A 26393-nucleotide genomic window follows, 5' to 3' on the forward strand; every position below is an offset into this window, starting at 1 on the left:
GGCAACAACGAAACCTAAGATTAAATGAGACTCTGAACTTTGGCCCACTCCCACTGCCCATGAACGGTTAGGTAGAGTCTGTCCCAAGAAGAGCTGCTGGGTGGGAGCTGGTGATTGTCTCCAGATTGCTGTCTCTGTGGGAAAAAGTCTCCCGAGTGCAGTTTGCTGATTAGGAGGTGACGGGTACTGGCTCCTTACCAGAAAGATGCAGCCTTGTGACTTTGTAGCAGTTGTATTGGGCTTTATCTAGGAGCGTTCCTGCCTGTTCCTGGGAGAAAGATTCCAGCTCAGTATTTGCCTTTATGTGTCCCTAGGACAAGAGCTATAATTTCCTGAGCATCTGTTTTGTACCAGACATTATGCTAGGTACTTTGCTGCATTAGCTCAAGCAACAAGCAATTTAAGTGAAGCAACAAGCAATAGTGAACATTCTCTTCTCTGGGCCAGGGGCTGGGTGACCAAGACATAAGATTAAAGAACAAACAAAACACTCCAGGCACTCATGTCTACTAGGGGAAAAAAACAAAGCTGACATTTGCAGAGCAGTGTGGTGAATGTTAGTGGGGAGGTTAGTCATTAACCCTTCCCAGTCTCCTGTGGCACACTGCACACTGCACACTGCCACCCGAGTGCCTCCATCCTGCTCAGGCACTTCATGAACTCAGCAGAGGCAGCCAGATGCCACAACCCTGAGCTGGCCACCACAGGTGTCCATAGAAGACCACCTTTAATGGAACCAGATCTTGTCTAATTAAAACCCAAGTGTTGGCAGCCAGTCAGTAACACCCAGAAACTTTGCTTTCCTAACCTGGGAAAGAGACAATTCATGGTCTTCTAGCTTTAGAAAACTACCCCGTTTCTCCTTCTGCATTCTCAGATCCAAAGCTTTCCTGAACTTTGCACTGAATCAGGCTCCCTGCTTGAAAGTAAGAAAAAAAATTCTTTTCGTTTCTGATAGTTTTTTTTTTCAATCTTTTCTTGAACAAAAGCAAACCAGAGCACTGAGGGAGGAGCGATGAATCCTATCTGTAGGAGCTGGAGAAGTTTCCCAGAAGAGGTTACATTTAGGCTGGGACTAGAATGATAAAGAGATTTGTCAGGCTGACAAAGTATATTCCAGTACATTCCAGGCACTGGGGAAGATGTCAGCAGAGGAAGACGTCTGTGAAAACGCACAGCCTGCTAGGACAGGTGGTGGCCTGTGGCTGTAGGTAGGCATTTGGTGGAACGTGTGGGCTGCTCCCTGGAAAGTTAGATTGGGACAGTCTCTTGTAAGTTAATACTAAGGATTCTAGAATTTTCCTCATGGACCAGGGGTTATAAACTCAAATGCCTGTAAGAGTCACTCAGATATTTCAAATGAATGGAAAACAGATTTCATTCTCTCTATAGGGACAAACTTTTTTGGGAGAGAGTGTTCATAATAAATCTATAGTGACATTCTTTACATTTAAAAAGAGAATACGTTCTTCATTTATTCAAAGAGTATTCATTGAGCATCTCTGGGTGCCAGGTATTGTTCTAGGCACTGGCTATTTGTCCTGAGACATGTGGCCCTCCAGATCCATGTTATCTTTTCTTATTTTTTCTAGAGATGTGAATATAATAGATTTTCTGTAGTATAATGAAAAACTCAGAGATTGATAAAAAATGATAACTCTAATAAAGAATAGTGGGAAAAAGTGGGTTGAGGGGTGTTTGGAAAAACTCAGTTTTTCCTCTACTGTCACACCACAATACAGAAGACGTCTATGGCCAAATGTGTGTGTGAGTGGGTTTTCCCCACCAACCAACCATCAGTTCTGCAGTGGACACCAGCTAGGTATTCTCCAATTCAAATTTGACACTATCTACATGGAAATAATGTCAGATCCCACAGGTTGACTGCTCAGTCCCCAAACCAGCCCCTCCGTCAGATACCAGTTGCAAGTTTGGGCATCCAGAACTTCTGACTGGCTGGCTTCAAGGTGAGGTACCTATGACATCCTCTTTGGGTTTGATTAATATGCTGCAGCAGCTCACATAACTCAGGGAAACTTATGTTTACTGGTTTATTATAAAGGATGTTCCAAAGAATACAGATCAAGAGATGCATAGGTGAGGTATGGGGAGGGTATGGGGAGGGTATGGAGCTTCTGTGCCCTCCCTGGGTCCCCACCCGCTAGGAACCTCCAGGTGTTCAGCTATTCTGGAAGTTCCTCCAGCTCTATCTTCTTGGGTTTTTATGGAGGCTTCATTTTGTAGACATGATTAATTAAACCATTGGCTATTGGTGATCAACTTGACTTTAGCTCCTTTCCTCTCCCAGGAGGTTGAGGGTTGGGGCTAAAAGTCCCAGTCTTTGTCTTGCCTGTGAACAGCTGTCAGTCAACACTGGCAGACAAAAAGACAACACTTGGGAGATTCCAAAGATTTTAGGAGTTATATGCCAGGAACTGGTGACAAAGACCAAATATATATTTCATCATATCACAAGCAGGAACTGGAGATTCTGTGTCTGTCTAAAACAATAGCTACCACTCAGCACCAGATGATTAAGGCTATGCCAAGAATAAGACTAGTGGAATGATCTCTTGCATTTTTTCTTCCCAGAGAAAATGGGAATATAGATTTTTAAAACATGATCTGCTAAAGTATGAATGTTTGTGTCCCTCTCAAATTCATATGTTGAAATCCTAACTCCCCAAGGGGATGGCATTAGGAGGTGGGGCCTTTGGGAGGTGAGTAAGGTCATGATTTTTTTGCCCCCTTTGTGATATTTTCCAGTATATCACCTGTATTGTGATTTTTCTAAAAATTGAGCTGTTCTGAACAATTGTTTACTTAAAAACTTTAAAAAATCAGAATCGTAAATAAAATGTAACATAAAAATAAATAAAAATGAAAACAACATGAAACTATTAAACCCTAGCTTATTACTGTTAAGTGCTAGGGCTTGCTCTTTGTGTTAAAAAAGGAGACAAAATTAGGGAAGGTTTAAAGTCAAACTAGCCCCAAATGGAGATTTGAACTTGACAAAATCAGAAGAGTTAAAAAAAGAGAATTAGAGAGGGAAGAACTTTCTCATGATTCAATAAAATGCTTTATAATATCAGAGCTACATGATATGGTCTTACCCTTAAAAAACATTGATGTATAAGAGTATTTGATCCTATGGAGGGGTTTCCCCAGGGAAGAAAGGAAACTAATGATTTGTGAACAACTGATTATGGTAGACCCTCCGTGAGCCCCTTCTACCCCTCGTAGAAGTCTAACACTAACCAGTTGAGATGGGTGTGTCTGTCTAGTTTGCACTTGGGAAAACAGAGCAAGTTACTCAGCTTCTCTGTGCTTCAGATTCCTAAGGGATGAGTATAGCTCCCATTTAATACACTTATTGTGAAGATTAAATGAGCCGGTATGTGTAAAGTCTTTAAAATAGTGTTGGCACATATTTTGCTCTAAGTGTTAATATTACCCATGCTTTGTGTTGTGGCTGCCACGTTATGGATTGGGATAGCACGCTCCACACTCAGTTAGGAAGGCAGCTTGCCACAACATCTCCTCTTTAAAGCATGTTTGACGTCTTTATTCCTCAGACTGTAGATCAGAGGGTTCATCATGGGGATGACCACAGTGTAGATGACAGACACAACCTTGTTTTGTTCCATGGAATTGTGAGAGCTTGGCTGAGCATACATGAAGGTGATGGTGCCATAGAAGAGGCAGATGATGGTGAGGTGGGAGGCACAGGTGGAGAGTGCTTTGCCCTGGGCCTCCAGGGAGCGCATCCTGCAGATGGTCACCAGGATGTAGGCATAGGAGAGCAGGATAACCATGATGGTGAAGAGGATGAGCAAGGTAGATGAGGAGAAGATGATGGCTTCAACCTCCGTAGTATCGGCACAGGCAAGACGGAGCACAGGGGGGATGTCACAGAAGTAGTGGTTAATGACATTGGGGCCACAGTAGGGCAGCTTGAAGATGCACCCAGTCAGCAAGGCTGAATTGGCCACAGCAGCAGTATAGGTGGCTGCGACCAGCAGGACGCACAGACGTTGGGACATAATGGTGTGATAGAGGAGAGGGTGGCAGATGGCTGCGAATCGGTCATAGGCCATGATGGCCAGGAGCAGGCACTCGGCAGTGCCATGGAGGGTCATGAGGGCCATCTGGACCACACAGCCTGCAAAGGAGATGGCCTGGCCTGAGGTGAGGAAGCTCTCCAGAAGCCTGGGGGTGTCCACCGTGGAAAAGGAGGAGTCTACAAAGGAGAGAACGCTCAGAAAGAAGTACATGGGCGTGTGGAGCCGGAGGTCTGTGTGGATCAGGCTGATCATGCCCAGGTTGCCCAGGAGGGTGACGCAGTAGACGAACAGGAAGAGCACAAAGAGGACACCCTGGAGCTCCTCCTGCTCTGTGAGCCCCAGCAGGAGGAACCAGGTGACTTGGGTGCAGTTCCCCACCGTGGTGCACATGTCACTGCAGAGAGACCAGAAGAGATGTGCTTGTACCCTAGAGTCAGAATCAGTTCCCAGAGCCCTAGTAATGCCCCCAGAGTGGGCAGCGCTAGGGGAAACTGGTACAAATTGAGCACCTACTGTGAGCCATGTGTGAGCTATTTAAACTTCATACATACCTTCTGATTTAAATCTCATGCCTATTTATACTTAATGAGATTATCAACTTGCCCAAGGTACGTAAGAAAAGTGGGATTAAAACTCAGTCTGTTCTAGTAATCGGAGCCTCACTATGTAGTTAGAATCATTTTCTGTCCCCAAATTTCCTGTTTTATGGAGAACCAGCATCAGTAGTGGGCGTTGGAGGCTTGGTGTGTTGTCTCAGAGAGGGAATAAATGAAAGGATCAGTTTGGGTCATATCTGGGTGCAAAGACTCCAACAGTGCCAGTCCCCAAGGCCAGGGACACAGGAAATCAGATGCTGCAAATCATCAGAATGTGAGGTGACTCAGCAGAGCTGTCATTTCTCCTAGTGTCGTGGGTTGAACTGTATTTCCTGAGAGGATATGTTGGAATCCTAAGCCCTAGTACCTGTCAATGTGACCTTATTTGGAAATAGGGTCTTTGAAGCTGTAATCAAGTTAAGATGAGGTCATGGCTGGGCGCGGTGGCTCATGCCTGTAATCCTAGCACTCTGGGAGGCCAAGCCGGGTGGATCGTTTGAGCTCAGGAGTTTGAGACCAGCCTGAGCAAGAGTGAGACCCCATTTCCACTAAAAAATAGAAAGAAATTAGCTGGACAACTAAAAATATATATAGAAAAAAATTAGCCAGGCATGGTGATGCATGCCTGTAGTCCCAGCCACCTGGGAGGCTGAGGCAGAAGGATTGCTTGAGCCCAGGAGTTTGAGGTTGCTGTAAGCTAGGCTGACACCATGGCACTCTAGCCAGGGTGACAAAGCAGGACCTTGTCTCAAAAAAAAAAACAAAAAACAAAAAAGATGAGGTCCTACTTGATTGAGGTGGGTCCTACTCCAATGTGATTGGTGTCCTTATTAGAAAACCAGAGGCACAGTGAGGAGAACATAATGTGAAGAGACAGACACAGAGGGAGAAGGCCGTGTGAAGACGGGGCAGGGATTGGAGTTAGGCTGCCACAAGCCAAGGAACAACTGTGCTTCCAGAAACAGGTAGAGTCATGGAAGTTGTCCCAGAGGCTACAGAGGGGGCATGGGCCTGCCCACATCTTCATGCCAGATTTTGGCCTCCAGAATTGTGAGAGAATATATTTCTCTTGCTTTAAGCCACCCAGTTTGTGGTAATTTGTCACAGCAGCCACAGAAAATGAATACACCTGGCTAGGAATGCTTCTGCCTAGTGAGTATGTGGTGCTTTGATAAAGACCTCTTGAGCTGTTGTCAGAAGATGGGGCTTCACTAATCTCCCTCTATTTACTGAGCTAATACTCCATGGAGAGAAAATGAAATAAAGGACGATAAAGTCTGTGTCATTGTTCACTGCTAAAAACGATATTTGTGAGAACAGGTAGCTACAACAGAAACTCCAACTTGACAAAACCGTGGCAAAGAACCAAGGGCTTGTGTTGTAGTTAGGAACAACCAAAGGCAGTAGAACATGCCAGACTTGTGGCATTGGGGTTCAGCGACGAACACAGTTCTTAAGGCAGAAGTGGAGGTGGAGATCTCTAGCCAGAGAGCAAAGGTCAAAGAGTTTATCCTTTTAATCTCCTATCCATGGAGTATCTTGCAGACATTTTCATGCTCCCAAGAATTCACCTCTCAACATTCTCATCGTCTAGGTTTTCAAGTAGGCAAGGCAGCTCTTCAGCGGGTAAGCTCTTCTATAGCGTACCGGCCACCATCTCCTCTGATTGGGTGTCTGTTCTGGCTGATCAGGGCTCGTGATGTACTGGTTGGTAAATGTTTGGAATTCTGTATGGTCTGAGAGAGGCTGGGAAGGAAGGAGGAATAAGGAAGAGCCTCTTTTAGAGCATCCCAGCATATCTAGAAATTTGGGGCCTCTAATCAAAGCTGGTAACATGGCTTTGTGCTATCAGTATCTTACAACGACTCCTGGCCTCTTGAAATGTTAACAATATGTGCAGATTTTAGCTTTGGAGGGCACCAGAGAGGCTGCCTCTTCACTCATGGTGTTTCCCTCCCTATAGAAAGATACCCACTGTGTAACATTCCTGCCCCTTCTCTTTTGAAGAAGTGCTTGATGTGGTTGGTGAGTTGGGATAACGAACTGGGTGTCTATCGTTCTGCTCTGCCCTCTTCTTTGCCTGTCGGAAGCACAGGTTCTGCTCTCTTCTGCTCCTCTGTAATGTAGATCCTAAAACTGGGTTGTTAAGTCTGTCTAATCCTGGGGTTCAGTTTGAGGAAGGTCACTCATCCCTAGGTATGAATCATGTTCTGCATTACCAAGTTTCATTAGTGATGCAAGTGATGTTTTGCCCCCTTATCTGCCTTGATGCCACATCTTATCTCTTAATTGGCTCAGAATTTGCATGGGGAAGAGAGATGCTATGTATTGTGGTCCTTAAGACCTGAGCAGAGAGAAAATAAGGAAGTTGCAGGGGCAGTTCTCTTAGTCTTTCTCTTCTATGGTTCCATGAGCTGGGCTTGCAGCTTTCTAGCCAACTGACACCATTGTGTTAAGGGGTGAGTTGGATGTAACGATGGAGTGTGATGAAGACTTGGAGGACTCTAGGATCCCTAAGTAATAATTTCTGGTTGAAGGAGCAGGAGGGCAACTTCCTCCAGTTCCCCTGCTGAGACTTTGGCGAGGGGCTGCCATGGCAACGAGAATGCACTTGGGCTGAATGTTGAGGTGCTCTGACGTGACAGAAGAGAGGGGCCTTACCAAGGCCAGAAGAGGGGAGGTGTATGAAAGTGGAGGCCACCTGAAGATGGGAGGGTCCCCGAGAATTTCTGAAGATCTCCTGTTCCCATGGATATATTACAGAACCACAGATGGTTTACGCTTCTCTCTCTGATGGCTCTGCTCTTTCCTTGGGCACTGGAAGGGAGCTCACCAGTTTGGGCTATACCTTGTATTCTTTAATATTTTTGTATAAAGTACAGTGATTAGTAGTTTGTGGTATCAGCTGTTTTCATAAATAATTTTTCTTTTGATAGAGATTTAGTGAATGGGAGAAGAAACTGAAATTTTCATACCACCAGGGTCATCTAGTCACTATCTCTTCTTTCCTTTTTTAAAATAAACATTTGTTAATCAGTCCAGGTCATTGTTAACCATGAGAAAAAACTGTCCAGCTTCTGGAGGACTGGCTTTGAAGGCAGACTCCTGTACGTGGAGAGCTGTTGAAGGGTTTTAAGCAGGACTGTGACATGGTGAGACTAAGCTGAGAAAATGAATTTGAGGGAAGCCAGAGAGGAGGCAGGGAGTAGGGTTGTGTTGTTTTATTTACTGGCAAATACTTAAGTCCTATTATTAGTATTGGAGACACAATGGTGATCAAGGTAGACATGATCTTTGCCCTCAGTTTAAGGCTACAAAGATTGAGGAAATATTAATAATATTTAGGAGATGGATTTATCAGTGTGTGCTCATTGATTGGATGCATGTGCCAAAGGAGGGTCCGGGATGACTTCCATGTTCCTGGTCTGGCTAACAACCTAAACAGTGGTGTCATTTACTCCAACAGGTAACAGGTTTGAGGAAGGGTGTGGTGAATTCCATTTCTTATAGGGCGAGTTTGGCAGAGTCAAACACAGAGGTCCAAGAGGCAGGGGGTATACTGTTCTGAAGCTTAGCAGGCAGTTTTCTATAAGAGATGGAGGTCTGAGGGTCATTGGCATGTATTCAGTCATTCACAATGTATTTATCATGCATGTACTGTGTGCCTGGCACTATGTAGGAGGTGAGGATACAATGATAAGGAAAAAACAGACAAGGCACCCACTTTTGTGGCATTTAAAGTTCAGAGGGAGAGACAAACATTAATGAAATAATTATACAAGTTATTGAAAATTACAACTGGGACAATAGCTCAGAAGTAGAGGTATATCCAATGCTATGAGCCTGAAACTGGGGGATTTGACTCAGGGAGGTCAAGGAAGGTTTTTCCTAGGAAGATATTTCCACAGAGGGAAGAGTGGGAACAGTGTGTACAAAGACCCTGAGGTCTGAGGGATGCTGGTGGGGAAGAGGAGCTGAATAAAGGCCGGGGTAGGTAGAAGGCAAGGAGAGCAGGCAGGCAGTGCTTTGTAACATCTATTGAGAGCTTGTGCGTGTCAGGCACTGTTCCAAATACCTTTAATTTCATTTAATCCTCTCAACCACCTTATGGGAGGCACTACTGGTATCTCCTTCTTACATATGAGGAAACTGAGGCAAAAAGAAGGTAAGTAACTTGCCCAACGACACAGCTAGGAAGTGGCAGAGCTGGAGTTTGAAATCAGGTAATCAGGTTCTAGAGCCAAAACTATTGTCCGGAACCCTAGACCATGTTAAAGGATTTGTCTTTTCATGGGATACCATTAAAGAGTTTTCACCAGGGAACTGACATGGTGCTATTTGCTGTTTGACAAGATCACTCCGAATACAGTTGTGGGGAAATGACTGGAGAAGGTCAGTGGATCTGGGAAGGATTCGTAGCTTAAACCGGAGTGGGGGTGGTGGAAGCAGCCAGGGGTAAGTGAACTTGAGAGATGTAGGAGTTGGGCTGAAGATGCCAGCATGAGCAGAACAGTGTCACAGTGGACTCCAAGGTCTCTTGTGTACAAAATAGAGCTGGCAGTTGAAGCTAAGAGAGGTTAGGATGTGCTGGGGAGAGTGTGAGCTGTTAAATACAAGAGGCCCCAGGACAGAACCCTAAGGAAGTTAATTTCAAATTTACTGCACACTGCTTCTGAGCTCCAATTTTGTTTTCCCATTCACCTGTGTGCTGGGGCTGGTGACTGGTTTTGAAGAACTTTGAGCATGACGTATGAGGAAGGGAGGATAAAGGAGGCTGAGCCCCCATTGGTGCTGGGATTCCACCCCCCAGCCCACTTACCTGTGGCTGAACAGAGACCCTTCACTCGTGAGCTTTGCTGTCGGAGACCTCTTGGGGGGGGGTGTTTCTCTCCCCTTTTCACTGATTGTCTCTGACCAGCTTTCTCAAGAGCACTTCTCAGCCTGTTGTACCAAAGTTTTGAGAGTCTTTGTTGCTGGGAAGACACCTGTCTTAAGATTCATCTGGCATTTGTTCTTCCTGCTGGCCCCTAGGGTTCAGAAATGTGCCGGTGGGAATTTGTGACTGGCTCTCCCAGGGGCAGACCCAGAGCTGCAAATTGTCCCTAAGGAATGCCAGAGAGATCTTGCTACAGGTGTCTGGGAACCCCTGAGGAGCAGGGATTCTTCACCAATACCAGGACACAGCCTCTTCATTTACAGCAGCCATTCCCTGATGGCTTCTCTTTCAGTTTAATGAGCCTCAAAGACTGTCCAGGTAGGAGGTATGTAGGGAATGTGTCAACATAATCCTTAAGTCTCAACAGACAGTGACTGGAAATGCGACAATCTCAGTAATCAACACTTTGAACATCTAGGTGTGTCTTCTCCAAATGTTATTTCCTTGGGAAACATAATTGATGGTATTTTTTGATATACGTCTAAAATTATACTATAATTGCTTAATTCACTTAGCAATATTGAAAATACATTTCTCTATCTCAAAAAACATTATTCTCCATCCTCCCCAAATAGCCTTATTGTCTTTATAAAAATTACACATGCAAGTTGTAAAAAAAATGTAAGCAAGATAGATAAGAGACAAAAAGAAAGTAAAATGTCATCTGAAATCTCATCATCGCAGATAATGGGAATTGGTGAGTGCTCTTTTAGATATAAATCTCTCAGTGTGCCTATGATTATAATTTTCCATACACAGAGTTATATTCTACCACTTACCTTCCCACTCAACAGGATGTCCTGGGCATTTTCCCATGTCAATAAACAATAGCCTACATCATCATGTTTAATGGCTGCTTATTGTTTTGAGGGGTGTGTGTGTGTGTGTGTGTGTGACGCCATTTACTTAACTGGTTTCCATTGGTTGAGAATAGGTATTTCTAGCTTTTCACTGTTATCAATGACTCTCTGATAGACACCTCTGAGATGAGGTGTGGGAGATGGGGGCGGGGGGGAAGTCCAGTGAGAACATGGTGTAGAGAGACTGTTTCTCCCAGGCAGGAAGAAAGGTAGGTTCCTTCCCTGGGGAGGCTGGCACCTTCCTAGGGGAAATCACCAGGCAAAGCAAAGGGCCTCATTAGGCAAACAACTTGTTTGTGTAAAAGAAATTCAGTCCCTACATTACTGGTCTGGGAGGGAGTCTCAGTAGAAGAGGGACTGGACTGCCATGTTTCCTGCAGGTAAGAGCGGCTTTTATTCACCTGGGAGAGACCTGCTGAATCTCACCTGCAGAGGTGAAGCAGTGCTGTGTCCACTCACCTTCCCCCACCGCATTCCAACCTGCCTAAGTTGTCTGTTGCATCTTCTTTAAATAATATCAATCCTCTGCTCATGAATATGCAATAGCCTCCTTCAGCCTCTTTGTGGTAGTTTACTATGATGCCTAACAATCAGTGCTCCTCCTCCCTGCAGCTCTTGGATAAGAAGACAATACATTCTCTTCTCACTTAAATTAAGCCTAGCCACATGATTTGGTCTGGCCCGGTATGAATGGAAGTGATTTGTGTCACTTCTGAGCATAGAAGCCTTAGGAGCCATCCTCTGGTCTCCCACCTCCTCTCTTTTCCCTCTGCTATGATACCAGGAAAGCCCAAGGTACAGGGGCTTCTCTTACTTCTGAGTCTTGGGGTGAAAAGCAGCAGATTCATCTCTGACTCATGATGGACATGAGCATGAGTGAGAAATAAACTTTTTGCTATTGCAAGCCAATGAGATGTGGGTGTTTGTTAACACGGCAGCCTCAGCTGCCTGATATATTCTTCAAGGGCAAACTTCCTTTCTTATTATGGTCACAGCTCTAGATCATCTATCCTAACTCAGGTCATCTATGCCTCTCAGGTAAGGGTTCTTCCTGCCTCCCCTGTGGAGCAGCTTCCTTGCACTTACTGAACCTGTATCTAGCCATTTGACCTACGGCAATCATTTGTTTTTTTAAATATGATAAGGTTCTAGTTGTTAGAGGCAAGTTCTATAAGACTCCATTCTTGCAAACCTGATTGACAGGTGATATGTTGCAATGAATGGAAGTCTTGGATTAAATTCTTCCCAATTTATAAACTCTGCCAAACTAAGTTGCTTGTTAGTAAACAAGCGCAAGCAGTCAACACACCTGTCTGTAATAGGGGAGTAGTTCTTCTCTCTGCCCTCAGGCACACTGGCCAGCAAATCCGTAATGAAAAGCTCACTTAGAAGTAAAATATTCGTGTTCTACCAGTTAGACCAGCCGGCAGGATCCTCCAGAAAGTGGAAAGATGCAGAATCAAAGGGCTATGCATCTTATTACTTGGTGGTAGATGGGTAAGACAATAACCTGAGTGCTTGCTTGTGATTGCGGCATTGTGATAGATCTGAGCAGTGTGAGTCCATGATCTGAAGGAAAACCCATGTAAAGGATATATAAGCAGCCCAATGTCCCTTATTGCCTTTGTATCTTTTTGGATAAGGTGTAGCTATACACTGGTGGAGCCATGTCAAATAATGCAGAAAGCTGGAGCTGAAAGAACTCTTGGGCTACATGTAGCTCACAGTGTTTGGGAGTAGGGAGAGAGGCCCAAAGAGGGGAAGGTGCTTGCCAAAAGTTATATGCAGCCAGTGAAATTTGGGGCTGGAGACCTGGTCTCTACTAGACCTGGTCTCTACTCAGTGAAAAAATCCTGAAGTTATCTGACATTACCATAGTACTGTATTGCTGTCCCCTGTTCCTCTGGGTGTCCTGGATCTTTGGGGAGAATGCTGATTGTCTTAGTATATTTTGTGTTGCTATAACAGAATATCAAGATTGGGTAACATAAAGAAAAGAAATTTATTTCTTGCAGTTCTGGAGGCCAGGAAGTGCAGGGTCGAGGGGCCTGCATCTGGTGAGGGCCTTCTTGCTGAGTCATAGCATGGCAGAAGGCATCACATGGTGAGAGAGTGGGAGAGAGAGCAAGAGACAAAACTCACAGCCTCAAATCCTTTTATAATTGGCATTAATCCATTCACGAGGGCGGAACTTGAACACCTCCCATTCATTCCCACCTCCCAACGCTGTTGCTTTGAGAATTAAATTTTCAACACATGCTTTTTGGGGATACATTCAAACCATAGCACTGATGATTCATGAACCTTCCAGGGCATGGGTGGGCTCTCTATACAGGGCAGTGAACTCCTTCTAGCTGAAATGATTTCCCTATTAATTGTCTCTGCTCATTCTGTGGGGTGGGGTGGCAGACATATCCCACATTATAGCCTGGGCACAGTGTTACTGGTGGGAGGAAGTGAAGTTCTATTTCCATGGGAACAGTATAGTGGTTTTTAAAAATAATTGGACTTGAGAATTGAGATCATCTATATCTACCTAGCTTAATTATTGGGACTGAGAACTGAGACTTACTGTGGCAATATGACTTGACTAATTGTTCCAGGAAATTGAGGCCTAGGAAGATAAGGCTGTAAACCAATAAATAACCTTGCTGTTTGCTTCATGGGATCCAAACAAGTCAATTTATCTGAACAAACAGTTTGGTCCTCTGGGCCAATAGCTCTCCTATCAGGACAATAGATTATTCACCTGGACAAACAATTTGCTCAACAAACAATAGTTTACTTACCAAGATTTGCTTCTAGGACTTTCTCTTCCCATGCCTGCCAATCTTAAACTATAATGTCACAAACTTAGTCCAGTCGTGATTACTTCCCTACCTTGAAAGATCCACCTTAAACCACTGGATTCCAGACCCCCATACCTTATAATATCTTCCCTTGACTTCTGCCTTTGGAGACACTACTAAGATTCTATCAAGGTGATACGTTCTCTTACTACAGTAGGCCTAATAAATGTAGCTTTGGCTGATTAACAGGTTTTCTGGTGGCCTTTTAAAAAATCTTTCTTTTTTTTAAATTTCAGAATTTTACAGGGATACATTTTGGTTACATAAATTGCTTTTATACCATGTGAGTCAAAGTGACAAGTGTGCCCATTCCCCAGATAGTGTGCATTGTACCCATTAGGTGTGAATTTACACATCCCCTCCTCCCCCCTCTCCCCTGCTTGATTTCTGATGAATGTTGTTTCCATATGTGCACATAAGCATTGACCGACTGGTTCCAATTTAATGGTGAGTACATGTGGTGCTTGTTTACCCATTCTTGTGATACTTCACTTGGAAGAATGGTCTCCAGTTCAAGCCAGGTTAATACAAGAGGTATTAGTTCACCATTGTTTTTACGGCTGAGTGGTACTCCAAGGTATACACATACCACCTTTTGTTAATCCACTCGTGTATGGATGGGCACTTGGGTTGTTTCCACATCTTTGCAATTGTGAATTGTGCTGCTATAAACATTTGAGTGCAGATGTCTTTTTTATAGAATGTCTTTTCTTCCTTTGGAGAAATGCCCAGTAGTGGGATTGCTGGATCAAATGGTGGTCTTTTGAAGAGCCACCAGTTGATAATCTACTCTTTCCCCAGGGCCCCAGGGTTTTTTGAGGGCATTTTGCTTCCTGTTTGGGCCACCTTTATTTCTCTAATGATGCTGATAGGGAAGAAAAGCAGAGTTATGTTTGCTTCTGTGAATGGAGTTTACCACATCAGTGTACAGGTTCACTGGTGCTGCCAAGAGGGTCCAGGTTGCACGTGAATGCAAGATCGGGAAGGTGTCCTACACAGATCACCTTTTCTAACTCCCTCATTTTTTCACAAGGAAAAATTGAGATCCTAGGGCAACAAATCTTTCTCTGGCTTTGGAGACGATGCTAAAGTTGGCTACTATAAGTGACATCGTTTCTTCTAGCCCTGAATTTGTGATTTAATCAAGAAATCTTGTTCACTCTTAAAACCAGCCTGGATTTGTCTTGGAAGAAGTGGTCTCAGTATTTGTTGTGACTCACAATGAAAACTCCCTGCTGGCGTTAAGGTGGGACTTGGGAAGGGGCTGAGGAAGGGATAACCGGCTTAGGATGGAATTGAGGCTCCCTGTGGTGGCAAGAGGGGTGGGGCTAAGGCAGAAGCACCAGGGGCCCTTTCGTTTTCTGATTTTTTTCTGCTGCTTCTAGTCCATTTCTTTTTTTCTGTTTCAAGTTGCCTTTCAGGCGCTGTGTAGAAACTGAAAACTCCTGGTAGGAGTCAAGGCTTTACGGGATTAACGGAAAGCTGGGCCTTGGTGGAAAATATGGGAGCAGCACTTTGGATTTTTTAGAGACAGTAGAAATGTAAATTTGTTATGTAATTTTGTGCAAAATCTCAAGAGGTTTGAGGCTGTATAGTAGAGCATGGACTTTGAAATCAGCTGGACCTGGTTCTACCAATCGTGAACTGTGTATGTCCTTAGGCAAGTTGGTTTCTTGGACTCTCAGTTTCCTCATATGTGATATAGGCATAATTTACTCATAAAATTGTTGTGGAAGCTAAATCAAATAGTATGCACAATGTGCTTCACAGAATGCCTGGCACATGACATGCGTTCAATAAATATTAGCGATTAATTATCATAATTGGGAAAGGACCTTTTCCAGGTAGCAGCTGTGTTTGATTAAAGCCCTAAGTCTTATAGAATAAAAACAACGGGTATTCTTTCTATCATCTGCTGCCTGGAAGCTTAAAATCCAAAGAGGAAGAGGTGAAATAAATATATGTAAATAAATATCCCTTAATCCCTGATTAAGTATAACACTTAGCACTGTGCTGGTCTCAGTGGCGGATAACGTGAAGTATGAGGTTTGATTCCTGCCACAAAGAGGCTACGGTGTAGTTGGGGAGGTGAGAGGCACAGCCAGATAGCAGCAGCGAACAGACGCTGTGGGAATGTGACTCTGCAGGAGTAATTCAGCACTATCCCAGTGACAAATGTGCTTACGCCTGTGTGTTGGTCCTGGGAGTGGAGAGCTCGTAAAGAACAGAGACAGGTGAAAGAGCAGGTGTTGGAAAATAGTAGATTTCATTTCGGCCTCAGAAGTGCTGTCTTTGGCCACTGCTCCTTACTGATGTGGAGGAGAGACGCCAAGGTAGGACCAGGATATGAGAATAATCTTCCAAAGAAGCTTAACTCCAGATAACCTCTGTGTACAAGCAGGAGTCTGGAGGGATCTGGAAATTACCTCTTTACCCTCAGCCTGGCTCCTCACGAGCCAGTTTTGACCTCCAATGAACTCAAGGACAAGAAATCCAATATTTGTGCTTCTGCCAAAAGCACTACCTGTTGTCGTAACTTGGTCTGACCCCGACTTCATTCACGATACTGCTTCTCTCATCTTGACTTAGATTTTTAAATTGTACCCTTCTTCTCCTGGTATTTGGCCCTTGGCTCGTCCTTGGTTTAGAGTCACCACTGTGCTCTCCAAAACCTGATAACTTGTTCTGGCTCCACCTTGCTGTGGGACTACAGGGTTTAGCCCTTCACCTTGAGACTGCGAGAGCTTGGCTGAGTGAATATCAGCGTGATGGTGCCCAAGCTGGTCTTGAACTCTTGGCCTCAAGTGATCCTCCCACCTCAGCCTCCCAGATTGCTGGGATTACAGGCGTGAGCCACTGTGTCTTGCCTGACTTATTAATTTTGTTTATGATCTCTTTCCTGACATACAGATGCAAGGACTAAGGAGGCAGGCATTTTAGTCTGTTTCATTTGTTGCTGTATCTCCAGTGATTGCCACATAGTAGGCACTCCATAAACAGTTGTTGAATGGGTGAGCGAAAGCTGTAACGAAGATACAGAATCTCTTCAAAGCAAACCAGGCTGTAAAGAAGATAATTACTATACAGACGGGTGAGTTAAGAATTCCATTTGCCCAAATCGGGTGATAAAAATTAGAGAATGGTTATGATAAGAATTGGGGTAGAGTAGATCTTGAAACCCAGTTTCACTGGGTTGTGAAACTCTACAGGCTGAAAGCTGGGGCCTGTTGTCATAACAGCAGAACCTGACTGCAGGAGGAGCTCAGCTTGTTCATGTGCAAGGTGGGGGCCGAGTCCCCTGGGGAAGAGCATCCATGTTCCCCCCTTTACCAGTCTTGAATTTTTGGCCCAAATCCCTGAATTCACAACTCTGGTCCCGAATCTCTGATAACCATAAATTTATAACTTCAGATGCTATAGATGTCTTGAGATAATTCTTTTCAGATAGATGTATGCTTTGCACTCTCTATTGGTAATTTTCTGTAAGATCTATTTATATAGATATTCAAGTTTTTATAATAATTATACCATTAAATATGAATTTGAATACATATTTGAATATATACATATTGAATATGCATACCACTTAAGGTGTTTAAAACATTTAAGAGTCTCTGCTTAATTTGGCTTGAAATATTGAGGATGATTAGCTAAATTGAATTAGCTAAACTTATGTTTGATTTGACTCTGCTGAAATGCAGAACATTTGATGTTACTAATGTTTACATTTTAATTTGCTAGATTTTCAAGAGTTGTTTAAGTGATTATGAAGGCATTTGAAGGGCTTGAGAAATCAGGTACATTAAATTTGTGATCAATTCCACTGAAATTCTGGGTGGCTGGGAGAATTTAATTACTTATGTTTATAAACAGTGTTTAAATGTTTATCAGAATTTGCTTCCTTAGATTGTGTGTGTGTGTGTGTGTGTGTTTGTGTGTGACTTTACTTTGAAATAAGAGAACTTGATTTTAAACAGTGTTTAAATTAACTGGGAGAATTTAATCTGTTAAATTTTTGAGCTGAGAATATTAATCAAAGATAAAGTGGCAGGTGGGAGGAGGGAGGAGAGGATGGGTGTATTCACACGTAATGGGTACGGTGCACACCGTCTGGGGGATGGACATGCTTGTAGCTCTGACTTGGGCAGGGCAAAGGCAATATATGTAACCTAAACATTTGTAGCCCCATAATATTTTAAAAGAAAAAAAAAGATAAATTGTGATTGTTTTAAATTTTAACACAAATATTAGTGGATATATAAGTAAACGTATATTTGGAAATTGCATTTAATGGTCTAAGAAAAAAGTTTCAAGTTTACAACTTAAAGTGTTATTATTATAACCAATTATCAAATGGCTTTAGATAGTCCTTTCCATGCACAAAAGGAATTTTGAATTAAAAAAAATCACTTATAACATGGAACATTGTGGGAGCCCAAACACTTGTGGATTTGAATTTGCTGAGGGGAGGAACGTGAAGGAGCCATAAGAACAGGGTTGAGGACACTGTTCTAGTCCTTCTTCTTGTGCTTTGTCATGTGTCACTCGGCAATTCATTCAAGAAAGCCGAATCCTAGGTACTCATCTGCGAGGTGGAGAAGACAACTGTTGGCTGGGCTTTTGGGATTCGGGGGACTGGGATGGTGAAGACAGAAGTGCTTCGAAAAGAATGAAGTGCTTGTAATAATCCTGCGTGGTTGTGGGGTGAGGAGGAAATATTATGATGGAAGAAACAAATATCTGTCCAGCCGCTGCTCTGTGCTATTCCCTAGGCCAGGTGCTTCCCCCACCCCCAACCCCAGTGGAGAAGTGAGTAACCTGCTTAAGGTCGTAAAGGAATGAACTGAGATTTGAACCCGGATGAACATACGGAGAGCTGTTGGCATAATCCCCTCTTCATTGGTAGCGGCTCAGGAAAGAAAGTAAATGACACAAGCTAGAGAAAGTACTTAATAAGAACCAAGAGCTTCCATGTGGTGCTGTGGTTTGAATATTTGTCCTCTCCAAAACTTGCAATTTAATCCCCAATGTGGCAGTATTGAGAGGTGGGGCCTTTAAATGGTGATTTGACCTCATGAATGGATTAATCAAGTTATGGGCTAGTGGGGTAATGAATTAATAGGTTATCATGAGAGTAGAACTGGTAGCTTTGTAAGAAGAGGAAGAGAGACCCGAGCTAGTGTGCTCAGATCCCTCTCCATGTGACGCCCTGCACCACCTCAGGACTCTACAGAGAGTCCCCACCAGCAAGAAGAAGGCCCTCAGCAGATGTGGCCCCTTGACCTTGGACTTCTTAGCCTTCGTAAACATAAGAAATAAATTCCTTTTCTTTATTAATGACCCAGTTTCAAGTATTCTGTTATAAGCAATGGAAAATGGGCTAAGAAATATAGTAACCAGGGTAATACAGTAAAACCCAATATAGTAGTCCTCACCCCCTTAGCTGTGGGGGATACAATCTAAGACTCCCAGTGTATACCTGAAACTGTGGATAGTACTGAACCCTATATAGACCATGTTTTTTCCTATACATACCTATACATAAAAATTAGGGCCGGGCGTGATGGCTCACGGCTGTAATCCTAGCACTCTGGGAGGCCAAGGGAGGATCTCTCAAGGTCAGGAGTTCAAGACCAGTCTGAGCAAGAATGAGACACCGTCTCTACTAAAAATAGAAAGAAATTAGCTGGACAACTTAAAACATATAGAAAAAATTAGCCGGGCATGATGGCACATGCCTGTAGTCCCAGCTACTCAGGAGGCTGAGGCAGAAGGATTGCTTGAGCCTAGGAGGAGTTTGAGGTTGCTGTGAGCTAGGCTGACGCCATAGCACTCTAGCCCAGGCAATAGAGCAAGATTCTGTCTCAAAAAAAAAAAAAAAAAAAATTAGGCACAGTAGGAGATTAATAAGAATAGCAAATAACAAAATAGAACAATTATAACAATATGCCAGCATCGCTACTCCTGAGGTTTGGGGCCATTGGTAAGTAAAATGAGGGTTCCTTGAACACAAGCACTGGGACAGTGCGACAGTTGACCTGACAATCAAGTCGGCTATGAGGTGACTGAGGGGCAGCTAATGTACACAGTGTGGAGGTGCCAAAGGGAAGAGTCATGTCCTGGGCAGGACAAAGTGGAACAGTGTGAGATTTCATCATGCTACGCAGAACAGTGAGCAATTTAGAACTTATGAATTACTTATAATATTTATGGAATTTTACATTTAATATTTTGGGCCACGGTTGCCACGAGTAACTGAAACTGTGGATAAGAGGGAACTTCTGTAATTCAGCCAGCCAAAGTCAGATATTTAAACCAGAAATAACTCAGGAGAAGGGAACATGTCCTAGGGGAAGTACAAGTCCTTACAAGACTTATTAGGGGAAGTCATTGTTCTTCCACCTTAAGTTTCTGGTCACAGATTCCGGTTCAGCTATCCAAGTGGAGAGGCTGCTAGGCCTCCCCCAATTACCCACCTGCCGAGGGGCCACCCTGATCCAGGTGTGCAGAATTTCTTCGAGCTGCAACTCGGGCAGTTCTTTTCCTTAGTGGCAGGTCTCTTGGATTCCTCAAGGGAAATCAGGAATCCTGAGAGCCTCCAGCTTCTAAAAACATACTCTTGGTGCTGCCAGCAAGACAAAAGGCAGTGCTGTTCTAATCTCTATTCCAAGAATTAACTCTGCTGGGGTCTCACCAGGAGACTACTCAACAATGTTTGTTGAATGAATCAAGTCCATTAAAATTTTGGGTGGCTGGGAGCACAGAAAGAAGAACAAGGACATTATTTTTCAATTTTAGTTTTTGCTTTTTTGAATGGGAGATATGTTTCTATGGTATAAAATTCAGAGTAAAAATAAGTTGTCCTCCCACCCTTTTCTTTCTCAGAAGCTACCAGTTTCTTGTATATCTTTCCACGGTTAGTCATTGCTTATGTAAGCAAAAGGTATACACATACATTCTTCTCTTCCTTTTAAATGATTCAACAATATCAGGGTATAAATGGTAACAAACTATACACACTGTTCTGCACCTTGCTTTTTAAATTTTGATACCTTATCTTGGAGATCTTTCCATGTCAGAAATTAAGTGCTGCTGATTTCCCCCCCCCAAAGTCCACACAATGCTGCATTGTATGAATGTCCCATTTAAGCAGTCCCCTAATGTGGAATTTGTAGGCTGTTGCCACTCTTGCAGTTCCCAACAAAATAGCACCTGTCAGAAAGCACCGCTGGGTTACAGCAGTTTGGAATCTAGAGCCATGGAGACACACAGTAAAAATATTAGTGTGCGGCCTCTGACTTGTCTTTCAGGTAAAGAGCTTCCAGGCTTGCTGGACCTCAGTGTTTTCTCTTTGGGGAGAAGATGAGAGGTGACTGGCAGACGGGTTCTGCTTGGCTTTCTCTTGCTTCTTTTTTGTTTCCCTCCTAGTCAGATGTGACAGATGCTCACAAGCTGTGGTCACTGATCTTTGTCACCTTATTTCCAAAGCATGACCTGCACACCAGCAAACGAGGGAAAGCAAAGAAGGGACATTTAGGAGGCTGTGCTCACCTGTGAGTGCACGGACCTGCGGAGAAGCATCTTCCTCCCAGCCCCGCTCTCGGAGACTCTTGGGAGTGACTTTCCTTCCCTGTGGTGTTGGGTGCCTGGGACCAGCTCCAGGGCTGGGTGCTCTCAGACAGTCCTGGAAGCCCCTTGGAGCTCTCTTTCCTGGGAAGGCTTCTGGCTGAGCCTTTCCATCTGGTCCTGTAAGAATTATCTCATTTCGGATGGTCCCAGACACTAAGCAGGAGGCCAATGATGGGTGGTCCAGGAGTGGAACCTGAAGATGGAGGTCCTGGTGGGCCTAGGAACCTCTGGGGCTCCTGGCACAGGCCTGACCTTCTTCATTTACCAAGTCGCTCCCGTGGGGACCTCTAAAATTTAATGAATGTGAGACTGCAGTGAGGGAGAATTGCACAGAAACCCATCATAGAACACTCACACAGTATCATCTTCCTGGGGGCTTAAGAACATTTGTTTTTTTCCCTCTCATTCATAGCAAAGAAGTTATTAGTTCTTCCTCTTTCTGAGCCTAATAAAACTCACTAATTTTCTCCTGATCACCGAGCAAATCACTGGTAAGAATAATAATAGCAACTTACATATTTGTATATTTGGCAGTAGCTTGCATGTTATGTTTCCTCATTTTATCTTCATACAAACCCTCTTAGGTCTGTTCATAATTGTCTCCATATTGTGGAGAAGAAAACTGAGGCTCAGGAGAGTGATGTGACCTCCAAGGTCATATCGAGGACGTGGCACAGTCAGGAGCAAAGCCAGGTTTCTGGCCGTTGCTCTTTGCTTCTTCCCACAGCTCCCAGCCTCTAAGGGTTCAGTCATCTTGGAATTACTTGATATTACTGATCTTGCCTAGGGAAATATTCCAAAATTGCTTTCAGGTGAGGCATAGGCAGATTCAAGATCATACTCTGTGCCACAACGTCACCATCCTTGATGAGATTCATGCCCTGCATTTCTGATGACAGGACACCTACTATTTTCTCTCCAGACCTGAGTGTCCTACAGCACTGGTGTCCTGTTTGTCACAGACCTGGGGCCTGATGTTGAATACCAAGTGGGTGGCTGTGGCCTGGCTCTCAAATGTCTCTTTCCTTCCTGTGTGCTATCTGCTTGCATTCATTTCTCTTCATTTTTTCCCTTCCACGTCTGGCCCAGTACCACCTTTCACAGCGTCAGGGGACCTCATTCACACTGCATGCTTTGCGGATGTCACCTCCTGGATCACACCGATGATACCTATGGCTTGTCGCACATTAGACCTGTCATTATCACACGTTTGGATATTTTCCGTACGGCTAGCTTTTTCTCTCTCAGCTGCTGCTCTTGAATCTGCCTCCTGCCAGCTGAGACAGACGTTCCCTCTCTTTCATGCCGTGAATTGTGTGGCTTCAGTTTCGGTCTCTTTCCTTTCCCTTCTCTATCCTGAGTATCAGATTGAAAATCCTTCTGACAGACTCATAATGAGTGTTTGTATTGTTTAAGAATAATCGTTATAGAAAATAAGAGAAACTAAGTACAGATCCAAGGAGCTTGTGAGAAAGGACGTAGAGAATATGTGTGATGAATATTTATAGGAAGGCATGAAAGGACCAAGAAGCATCACATATTGACGAGGTACGTGAGGCCCTAGATCTTCATGAAGTACTCAATATTCATGAGATCTTACATGGACACCCTTGGGTGATGCCCATTTTTGATCACACTTGTTCTTTTCCCAAGACATGCAGATCGAAGGCATGGTTGCTTAGCAGGTCACTCGTGAGCAACAGCTGTTGGCCAGACTTGCTTGTTCCTGCATCTCTCTGACGGAGCACCTGCTGGCCCCAGGTACCTTCTGTCTGCTGGCACCCTTTGTTTATTCTCAACTCAATGTTCTCCTGACCATATGTCAGTGGGGAAGCTGATGTAGTATAGCAAGAGCACGAGAGAGTGAAAGAACCAGAAACGCAGGCTCACATACGTGTGCGTGCACACACACACATTGTGTAACACAGGGTTCAGGTGATGTGGTTCTTCCACTTTGCTTGCACTGTTTCCTAAATTTGTATCTTGTCCTTTGCTTCCCCATGTTGTTTTTGGTTATTGATTTAAAAAACCATTTGATTTGAACATCTTAATTTGGTCCACAAGACTTTCTACTTAATAACCTTCCTGGTAGTGTGCTAGGTGCACTACCTGTTGCACCAAGGTAATGTCCCACATGGCATGTCCACTTTAACTCCATCCTATGAGCGGGAGCAGGTTCTGTTTTAACAGTGGCGTTATGTGGGGACAAGAAGATGAGGTAGCCTGGCACTCGAAGCACAAGAAGAAAACTGCAGGGAGGTGAAAGAGAAGTCAGAAATGAATCTTGGGCTCTCCACACCAAGTTTGTTTCTGTGACAATTTTTTCCACTTCAATTGTTTTGCCCACCTCTAGTCTGGTGCTCAGAATCTCAGCTTCTTCTAATACTTTACTGAATTCTCTGTTCTGAATCTGAGAATCCTGCCTCTTTCTCTGTTTTTGGGTTCCCTGAGGCAATATGGGAGAACTGGGAGAGCCAAGAAGAAGGGACTGCAGAGGATGCTGCAGAATGAATGAATATACAGAACGAGTGGAAAAAGAACAAGTCATATAACCAATATCCAATATGATCCTGTGTGTCCATGCATGTGTGTGTGTATGTTGTGTGCATGTGCCTGGCCTCTGTGTGTGTGTGTGTGTGTGTGTATGTATATGCATAAACTTTATATACACAGAGGTCTGTAAGGCATATGACAAAATGTTAATGGTGGTTTGCCTGGGCCAGGGGAGTAGGGGTGGGACTTTCACTTTATAACCTTTGGTGTGTCTAAATTTTTTTCTATTCTCATATACATACTCTGCCACTCTCCTACTCCACTCCCCTCCACCCCAGCAACAAATGGAAAGGAAGGTGTGAGGACCACCTGACTTAAGTGAGAAAGAGGAGACTCCAGAAAACTTGGAGCCAATACTGGCTAAGTCTGGTCTGACTCCAGATGGATCACTGAAATGGGGACTGCTAAATCTGGATAGAAAGAAAGAATAGGGAATCCAGGCTCCGAGGGAAAAGGTAAATCTGTACATTTTTTTTGTGTGTGTGAATTTCCTGGAGGTTCAAATCAGTCACTGAGATGGTATAAATACTACATTACCCATGAGAGGAAGCCACAGATGAGAGATGCTGAGGCGGCAGGAAGAAGCAGACACCTAGAGAGGATAAAAATAGGGATTTCTGAATTAGGTTCCCTTAGGATTGTAAACTGCAAATTGGGGTGTGTAACTTTTCCATTTTCTGGCTGGAAACTCATCAGGTGCAGCATCATCTGCCCAGGGAAGGAGCTGCCATGAAATAGTTACGGAAAAAATCCAGGGTCCTAGGATGATAGACGCAGGTTGTTTTAGAGAAACAATTATATTGTTTGTCTGAGAGAATGGGTCATATTGTACAAAGTTTGGAGAAATTTTAAATGGTCCACACTAGTCTTGGTATTCAAGTTTGGTTATTTGTAGAAAGGATTAATTTACCTTTGAATGGGTGGTTGTCCTCCTTTGGTATCTGTTAGCCAACTGGGAGTTAATTTGTTTCTAAAACAGTACAAGGTTTTTTGGTTTCACCTAGGAGAGTGAATGGGGCTCTGTCTTTCAAGGTTGCACATTTTTTCTGCATTTCATCTAGGCAGAGATAAGAACTCCAGGGCTGCAGAACACAATAGGCTATTCTTGTAGCTCAGATGTGACTGGGCACCATCGGTCTCTGTTCTTGACCCTACACCCACCTTGAGGCAGGAACTTTGTTATCATTTCCCATAAAGCAAACCCAATGCAACAAAGGATTAATGAATAATGACAATTTTACCGAAAATTTCTTGGGGAGACTGAAAAGCTCTCTGTGTCCTAGAGAGATAGTTTTATCTATGATAAAACCTAACAAAAATTCCCATGAGACATATATATTATACTTTCTTTCCGAAAGGGAAAGGTTTCACATTTTCTCTATCTCGTCTCTCCGTGTTCTTAAGCAAAACAATCTCATCTCATTCAAGGTCTCCGGTTCCTCATGTTCCCATCTATTCCTCTGCCTGGCAAAGCGACTCTCCTTAGGATCTACTCCCTTTAGAAGGGAGACAGGGTGCAGGGGACTGCTTGTAAGTGGCTGGGAATTCGCCCCCAGGCATCTGATAATCCCATTCGCCCTCAGAGGGACGAATAAAGGAAAAGAGAGACCCCGTGGCACCCTCTTGTCGGGCCAGGACTGGGATTCCCGCGGGCACAGGCTCCTCTTGGACATTGTTTTCTAGTCTACCTCCTTTGTCAGCTGTGTATGTTGAGGGGAGTGGGCTGTGCTTGGAGACTTATTGGGTCCACCTGGTAGCTTTCTGATTCAAAAGGAACAAGAGAAAGGCTGGGGTTGCCAGTTGGGCCCTCTGCTGTTTCCTTCCTCCTCTGTGTCACTGACTGCTCCAAACCCCAAAGGAACAGGCTTGGGTGAAGTCCCCATATCTTCCCACTTTGCTCATGAGGTGAAGCCCCCTGGGACCTGCCTTAGACAAATAAACCATAATAACACTCCCACACCCCACCCCTGACGCTGTTGCATTTCACTGTGGTCTTTCCCCAGGCAACAATTCACTGTATCAGTTTGGAATTCAGCTGGAAAACAGAAGAGTCACATGTAGGCCATTACTAAGCAGTGTAGTTCAACCTTTGAAGTATGTTCAGAGACTGTTCGTTGATTGTTCTTTAAGACTATGTCTTTTTTTTTTTTTTTTTTGAGACAGAGTCTCACTCTGTTGCCCGGGCTAGAGTGAGTGCCATGGCGTCAGCCTCTCTCACAGCAACCTCAAACTCCTGGACTCAAGCAATCCTCCTGCCTCAGCCTCCCGAGTAGCTGGTACTACAGGCATGCGCCACCATGCCTGGCTAATTTTTTCTCTCTATATTTTTAGCTGTCCATATAATTTCTTTCTATTTTTAGTAGAGATGGGGTCTTGCTCTTGCTCAGGCTGGTCTCGAACTCCTGAGCTCAAACAATCCTCCCGCCTCGGCCTCCCAGAGTGCTAGGATTACAGGCGTGAGCCACCGCGCCCGGCCAAGACTATGTCTCTATCTCTCCTCACCCCGATTTGAAAATTTTGCCACTGAATTACAGATTTATGCATTCATTCATCAAATGTTGTTGAGCATGCCTTCTGTGCCAGGCAGTGTTGTAGGCGCTGGAGACAGAGTGACGGATAAGATTGAGAAGATTCCTGTTCTGATGACAGAGGCCAATGCAAACAAACAAGAAAGTAATAATATCAGACGGTGATAAATTCTTTGAAGAAAATCAACAAAGAATGACACACAGGACTATGTTAAGGTCTGGGTGAATAAAGAGGGTCTTTACGATGAGGTGACATTAGCTGATTTAAACTTTTAGAGTTCATGAAATAAAATTATCATTTACCCTTCTTCTCAGAGTTTGAATTTCTGGGTTAGTGTTCTAATGTAGATTGTATAACTCCCGTTTCAGAGGTAA

At 43.9% G+C, this 26393-nt stretch overlaps 1 protein-coding gene across 1 annotated transcript; it reads right to left on the bottom strand.

Annotated features, from left to right (window-relative positions):
• Positions 1 to 3515: 3515 nt before the first annotated feature.
• Positions 3516 to 4457, bottom strand: LOC123642137 (olfactory receptor 476-like). Its single transcript, XM_045557048.1, has 2 exons — positions 3889 to 4457; positions 3516 to 3807 (listed from the first exon to the last, which is right to left on the bottom strand). Exons 1-2 carry the CDS (start codon positions 4455 to 4457, stop codon positions 3516 to 3518), a joined length of 861 nt encoding a protein of 286 aa, XP_045413004.1.
• Positions 4458 to 26393: the final 21936 nt, after the last annotated feature.

This window comes from Lemur catta, chromosome 7, assembly GCF_020740605.2.
Source record: "Lemur catta isolate mLemCat1 chromosome 7, mLemCat1.pri, whole genome shotgun sequence".
NCBI lineage: Eukaryota > Metazoa > Chordata > Mammalia > Primates > Lemuridae > Lemur > Lemur catta.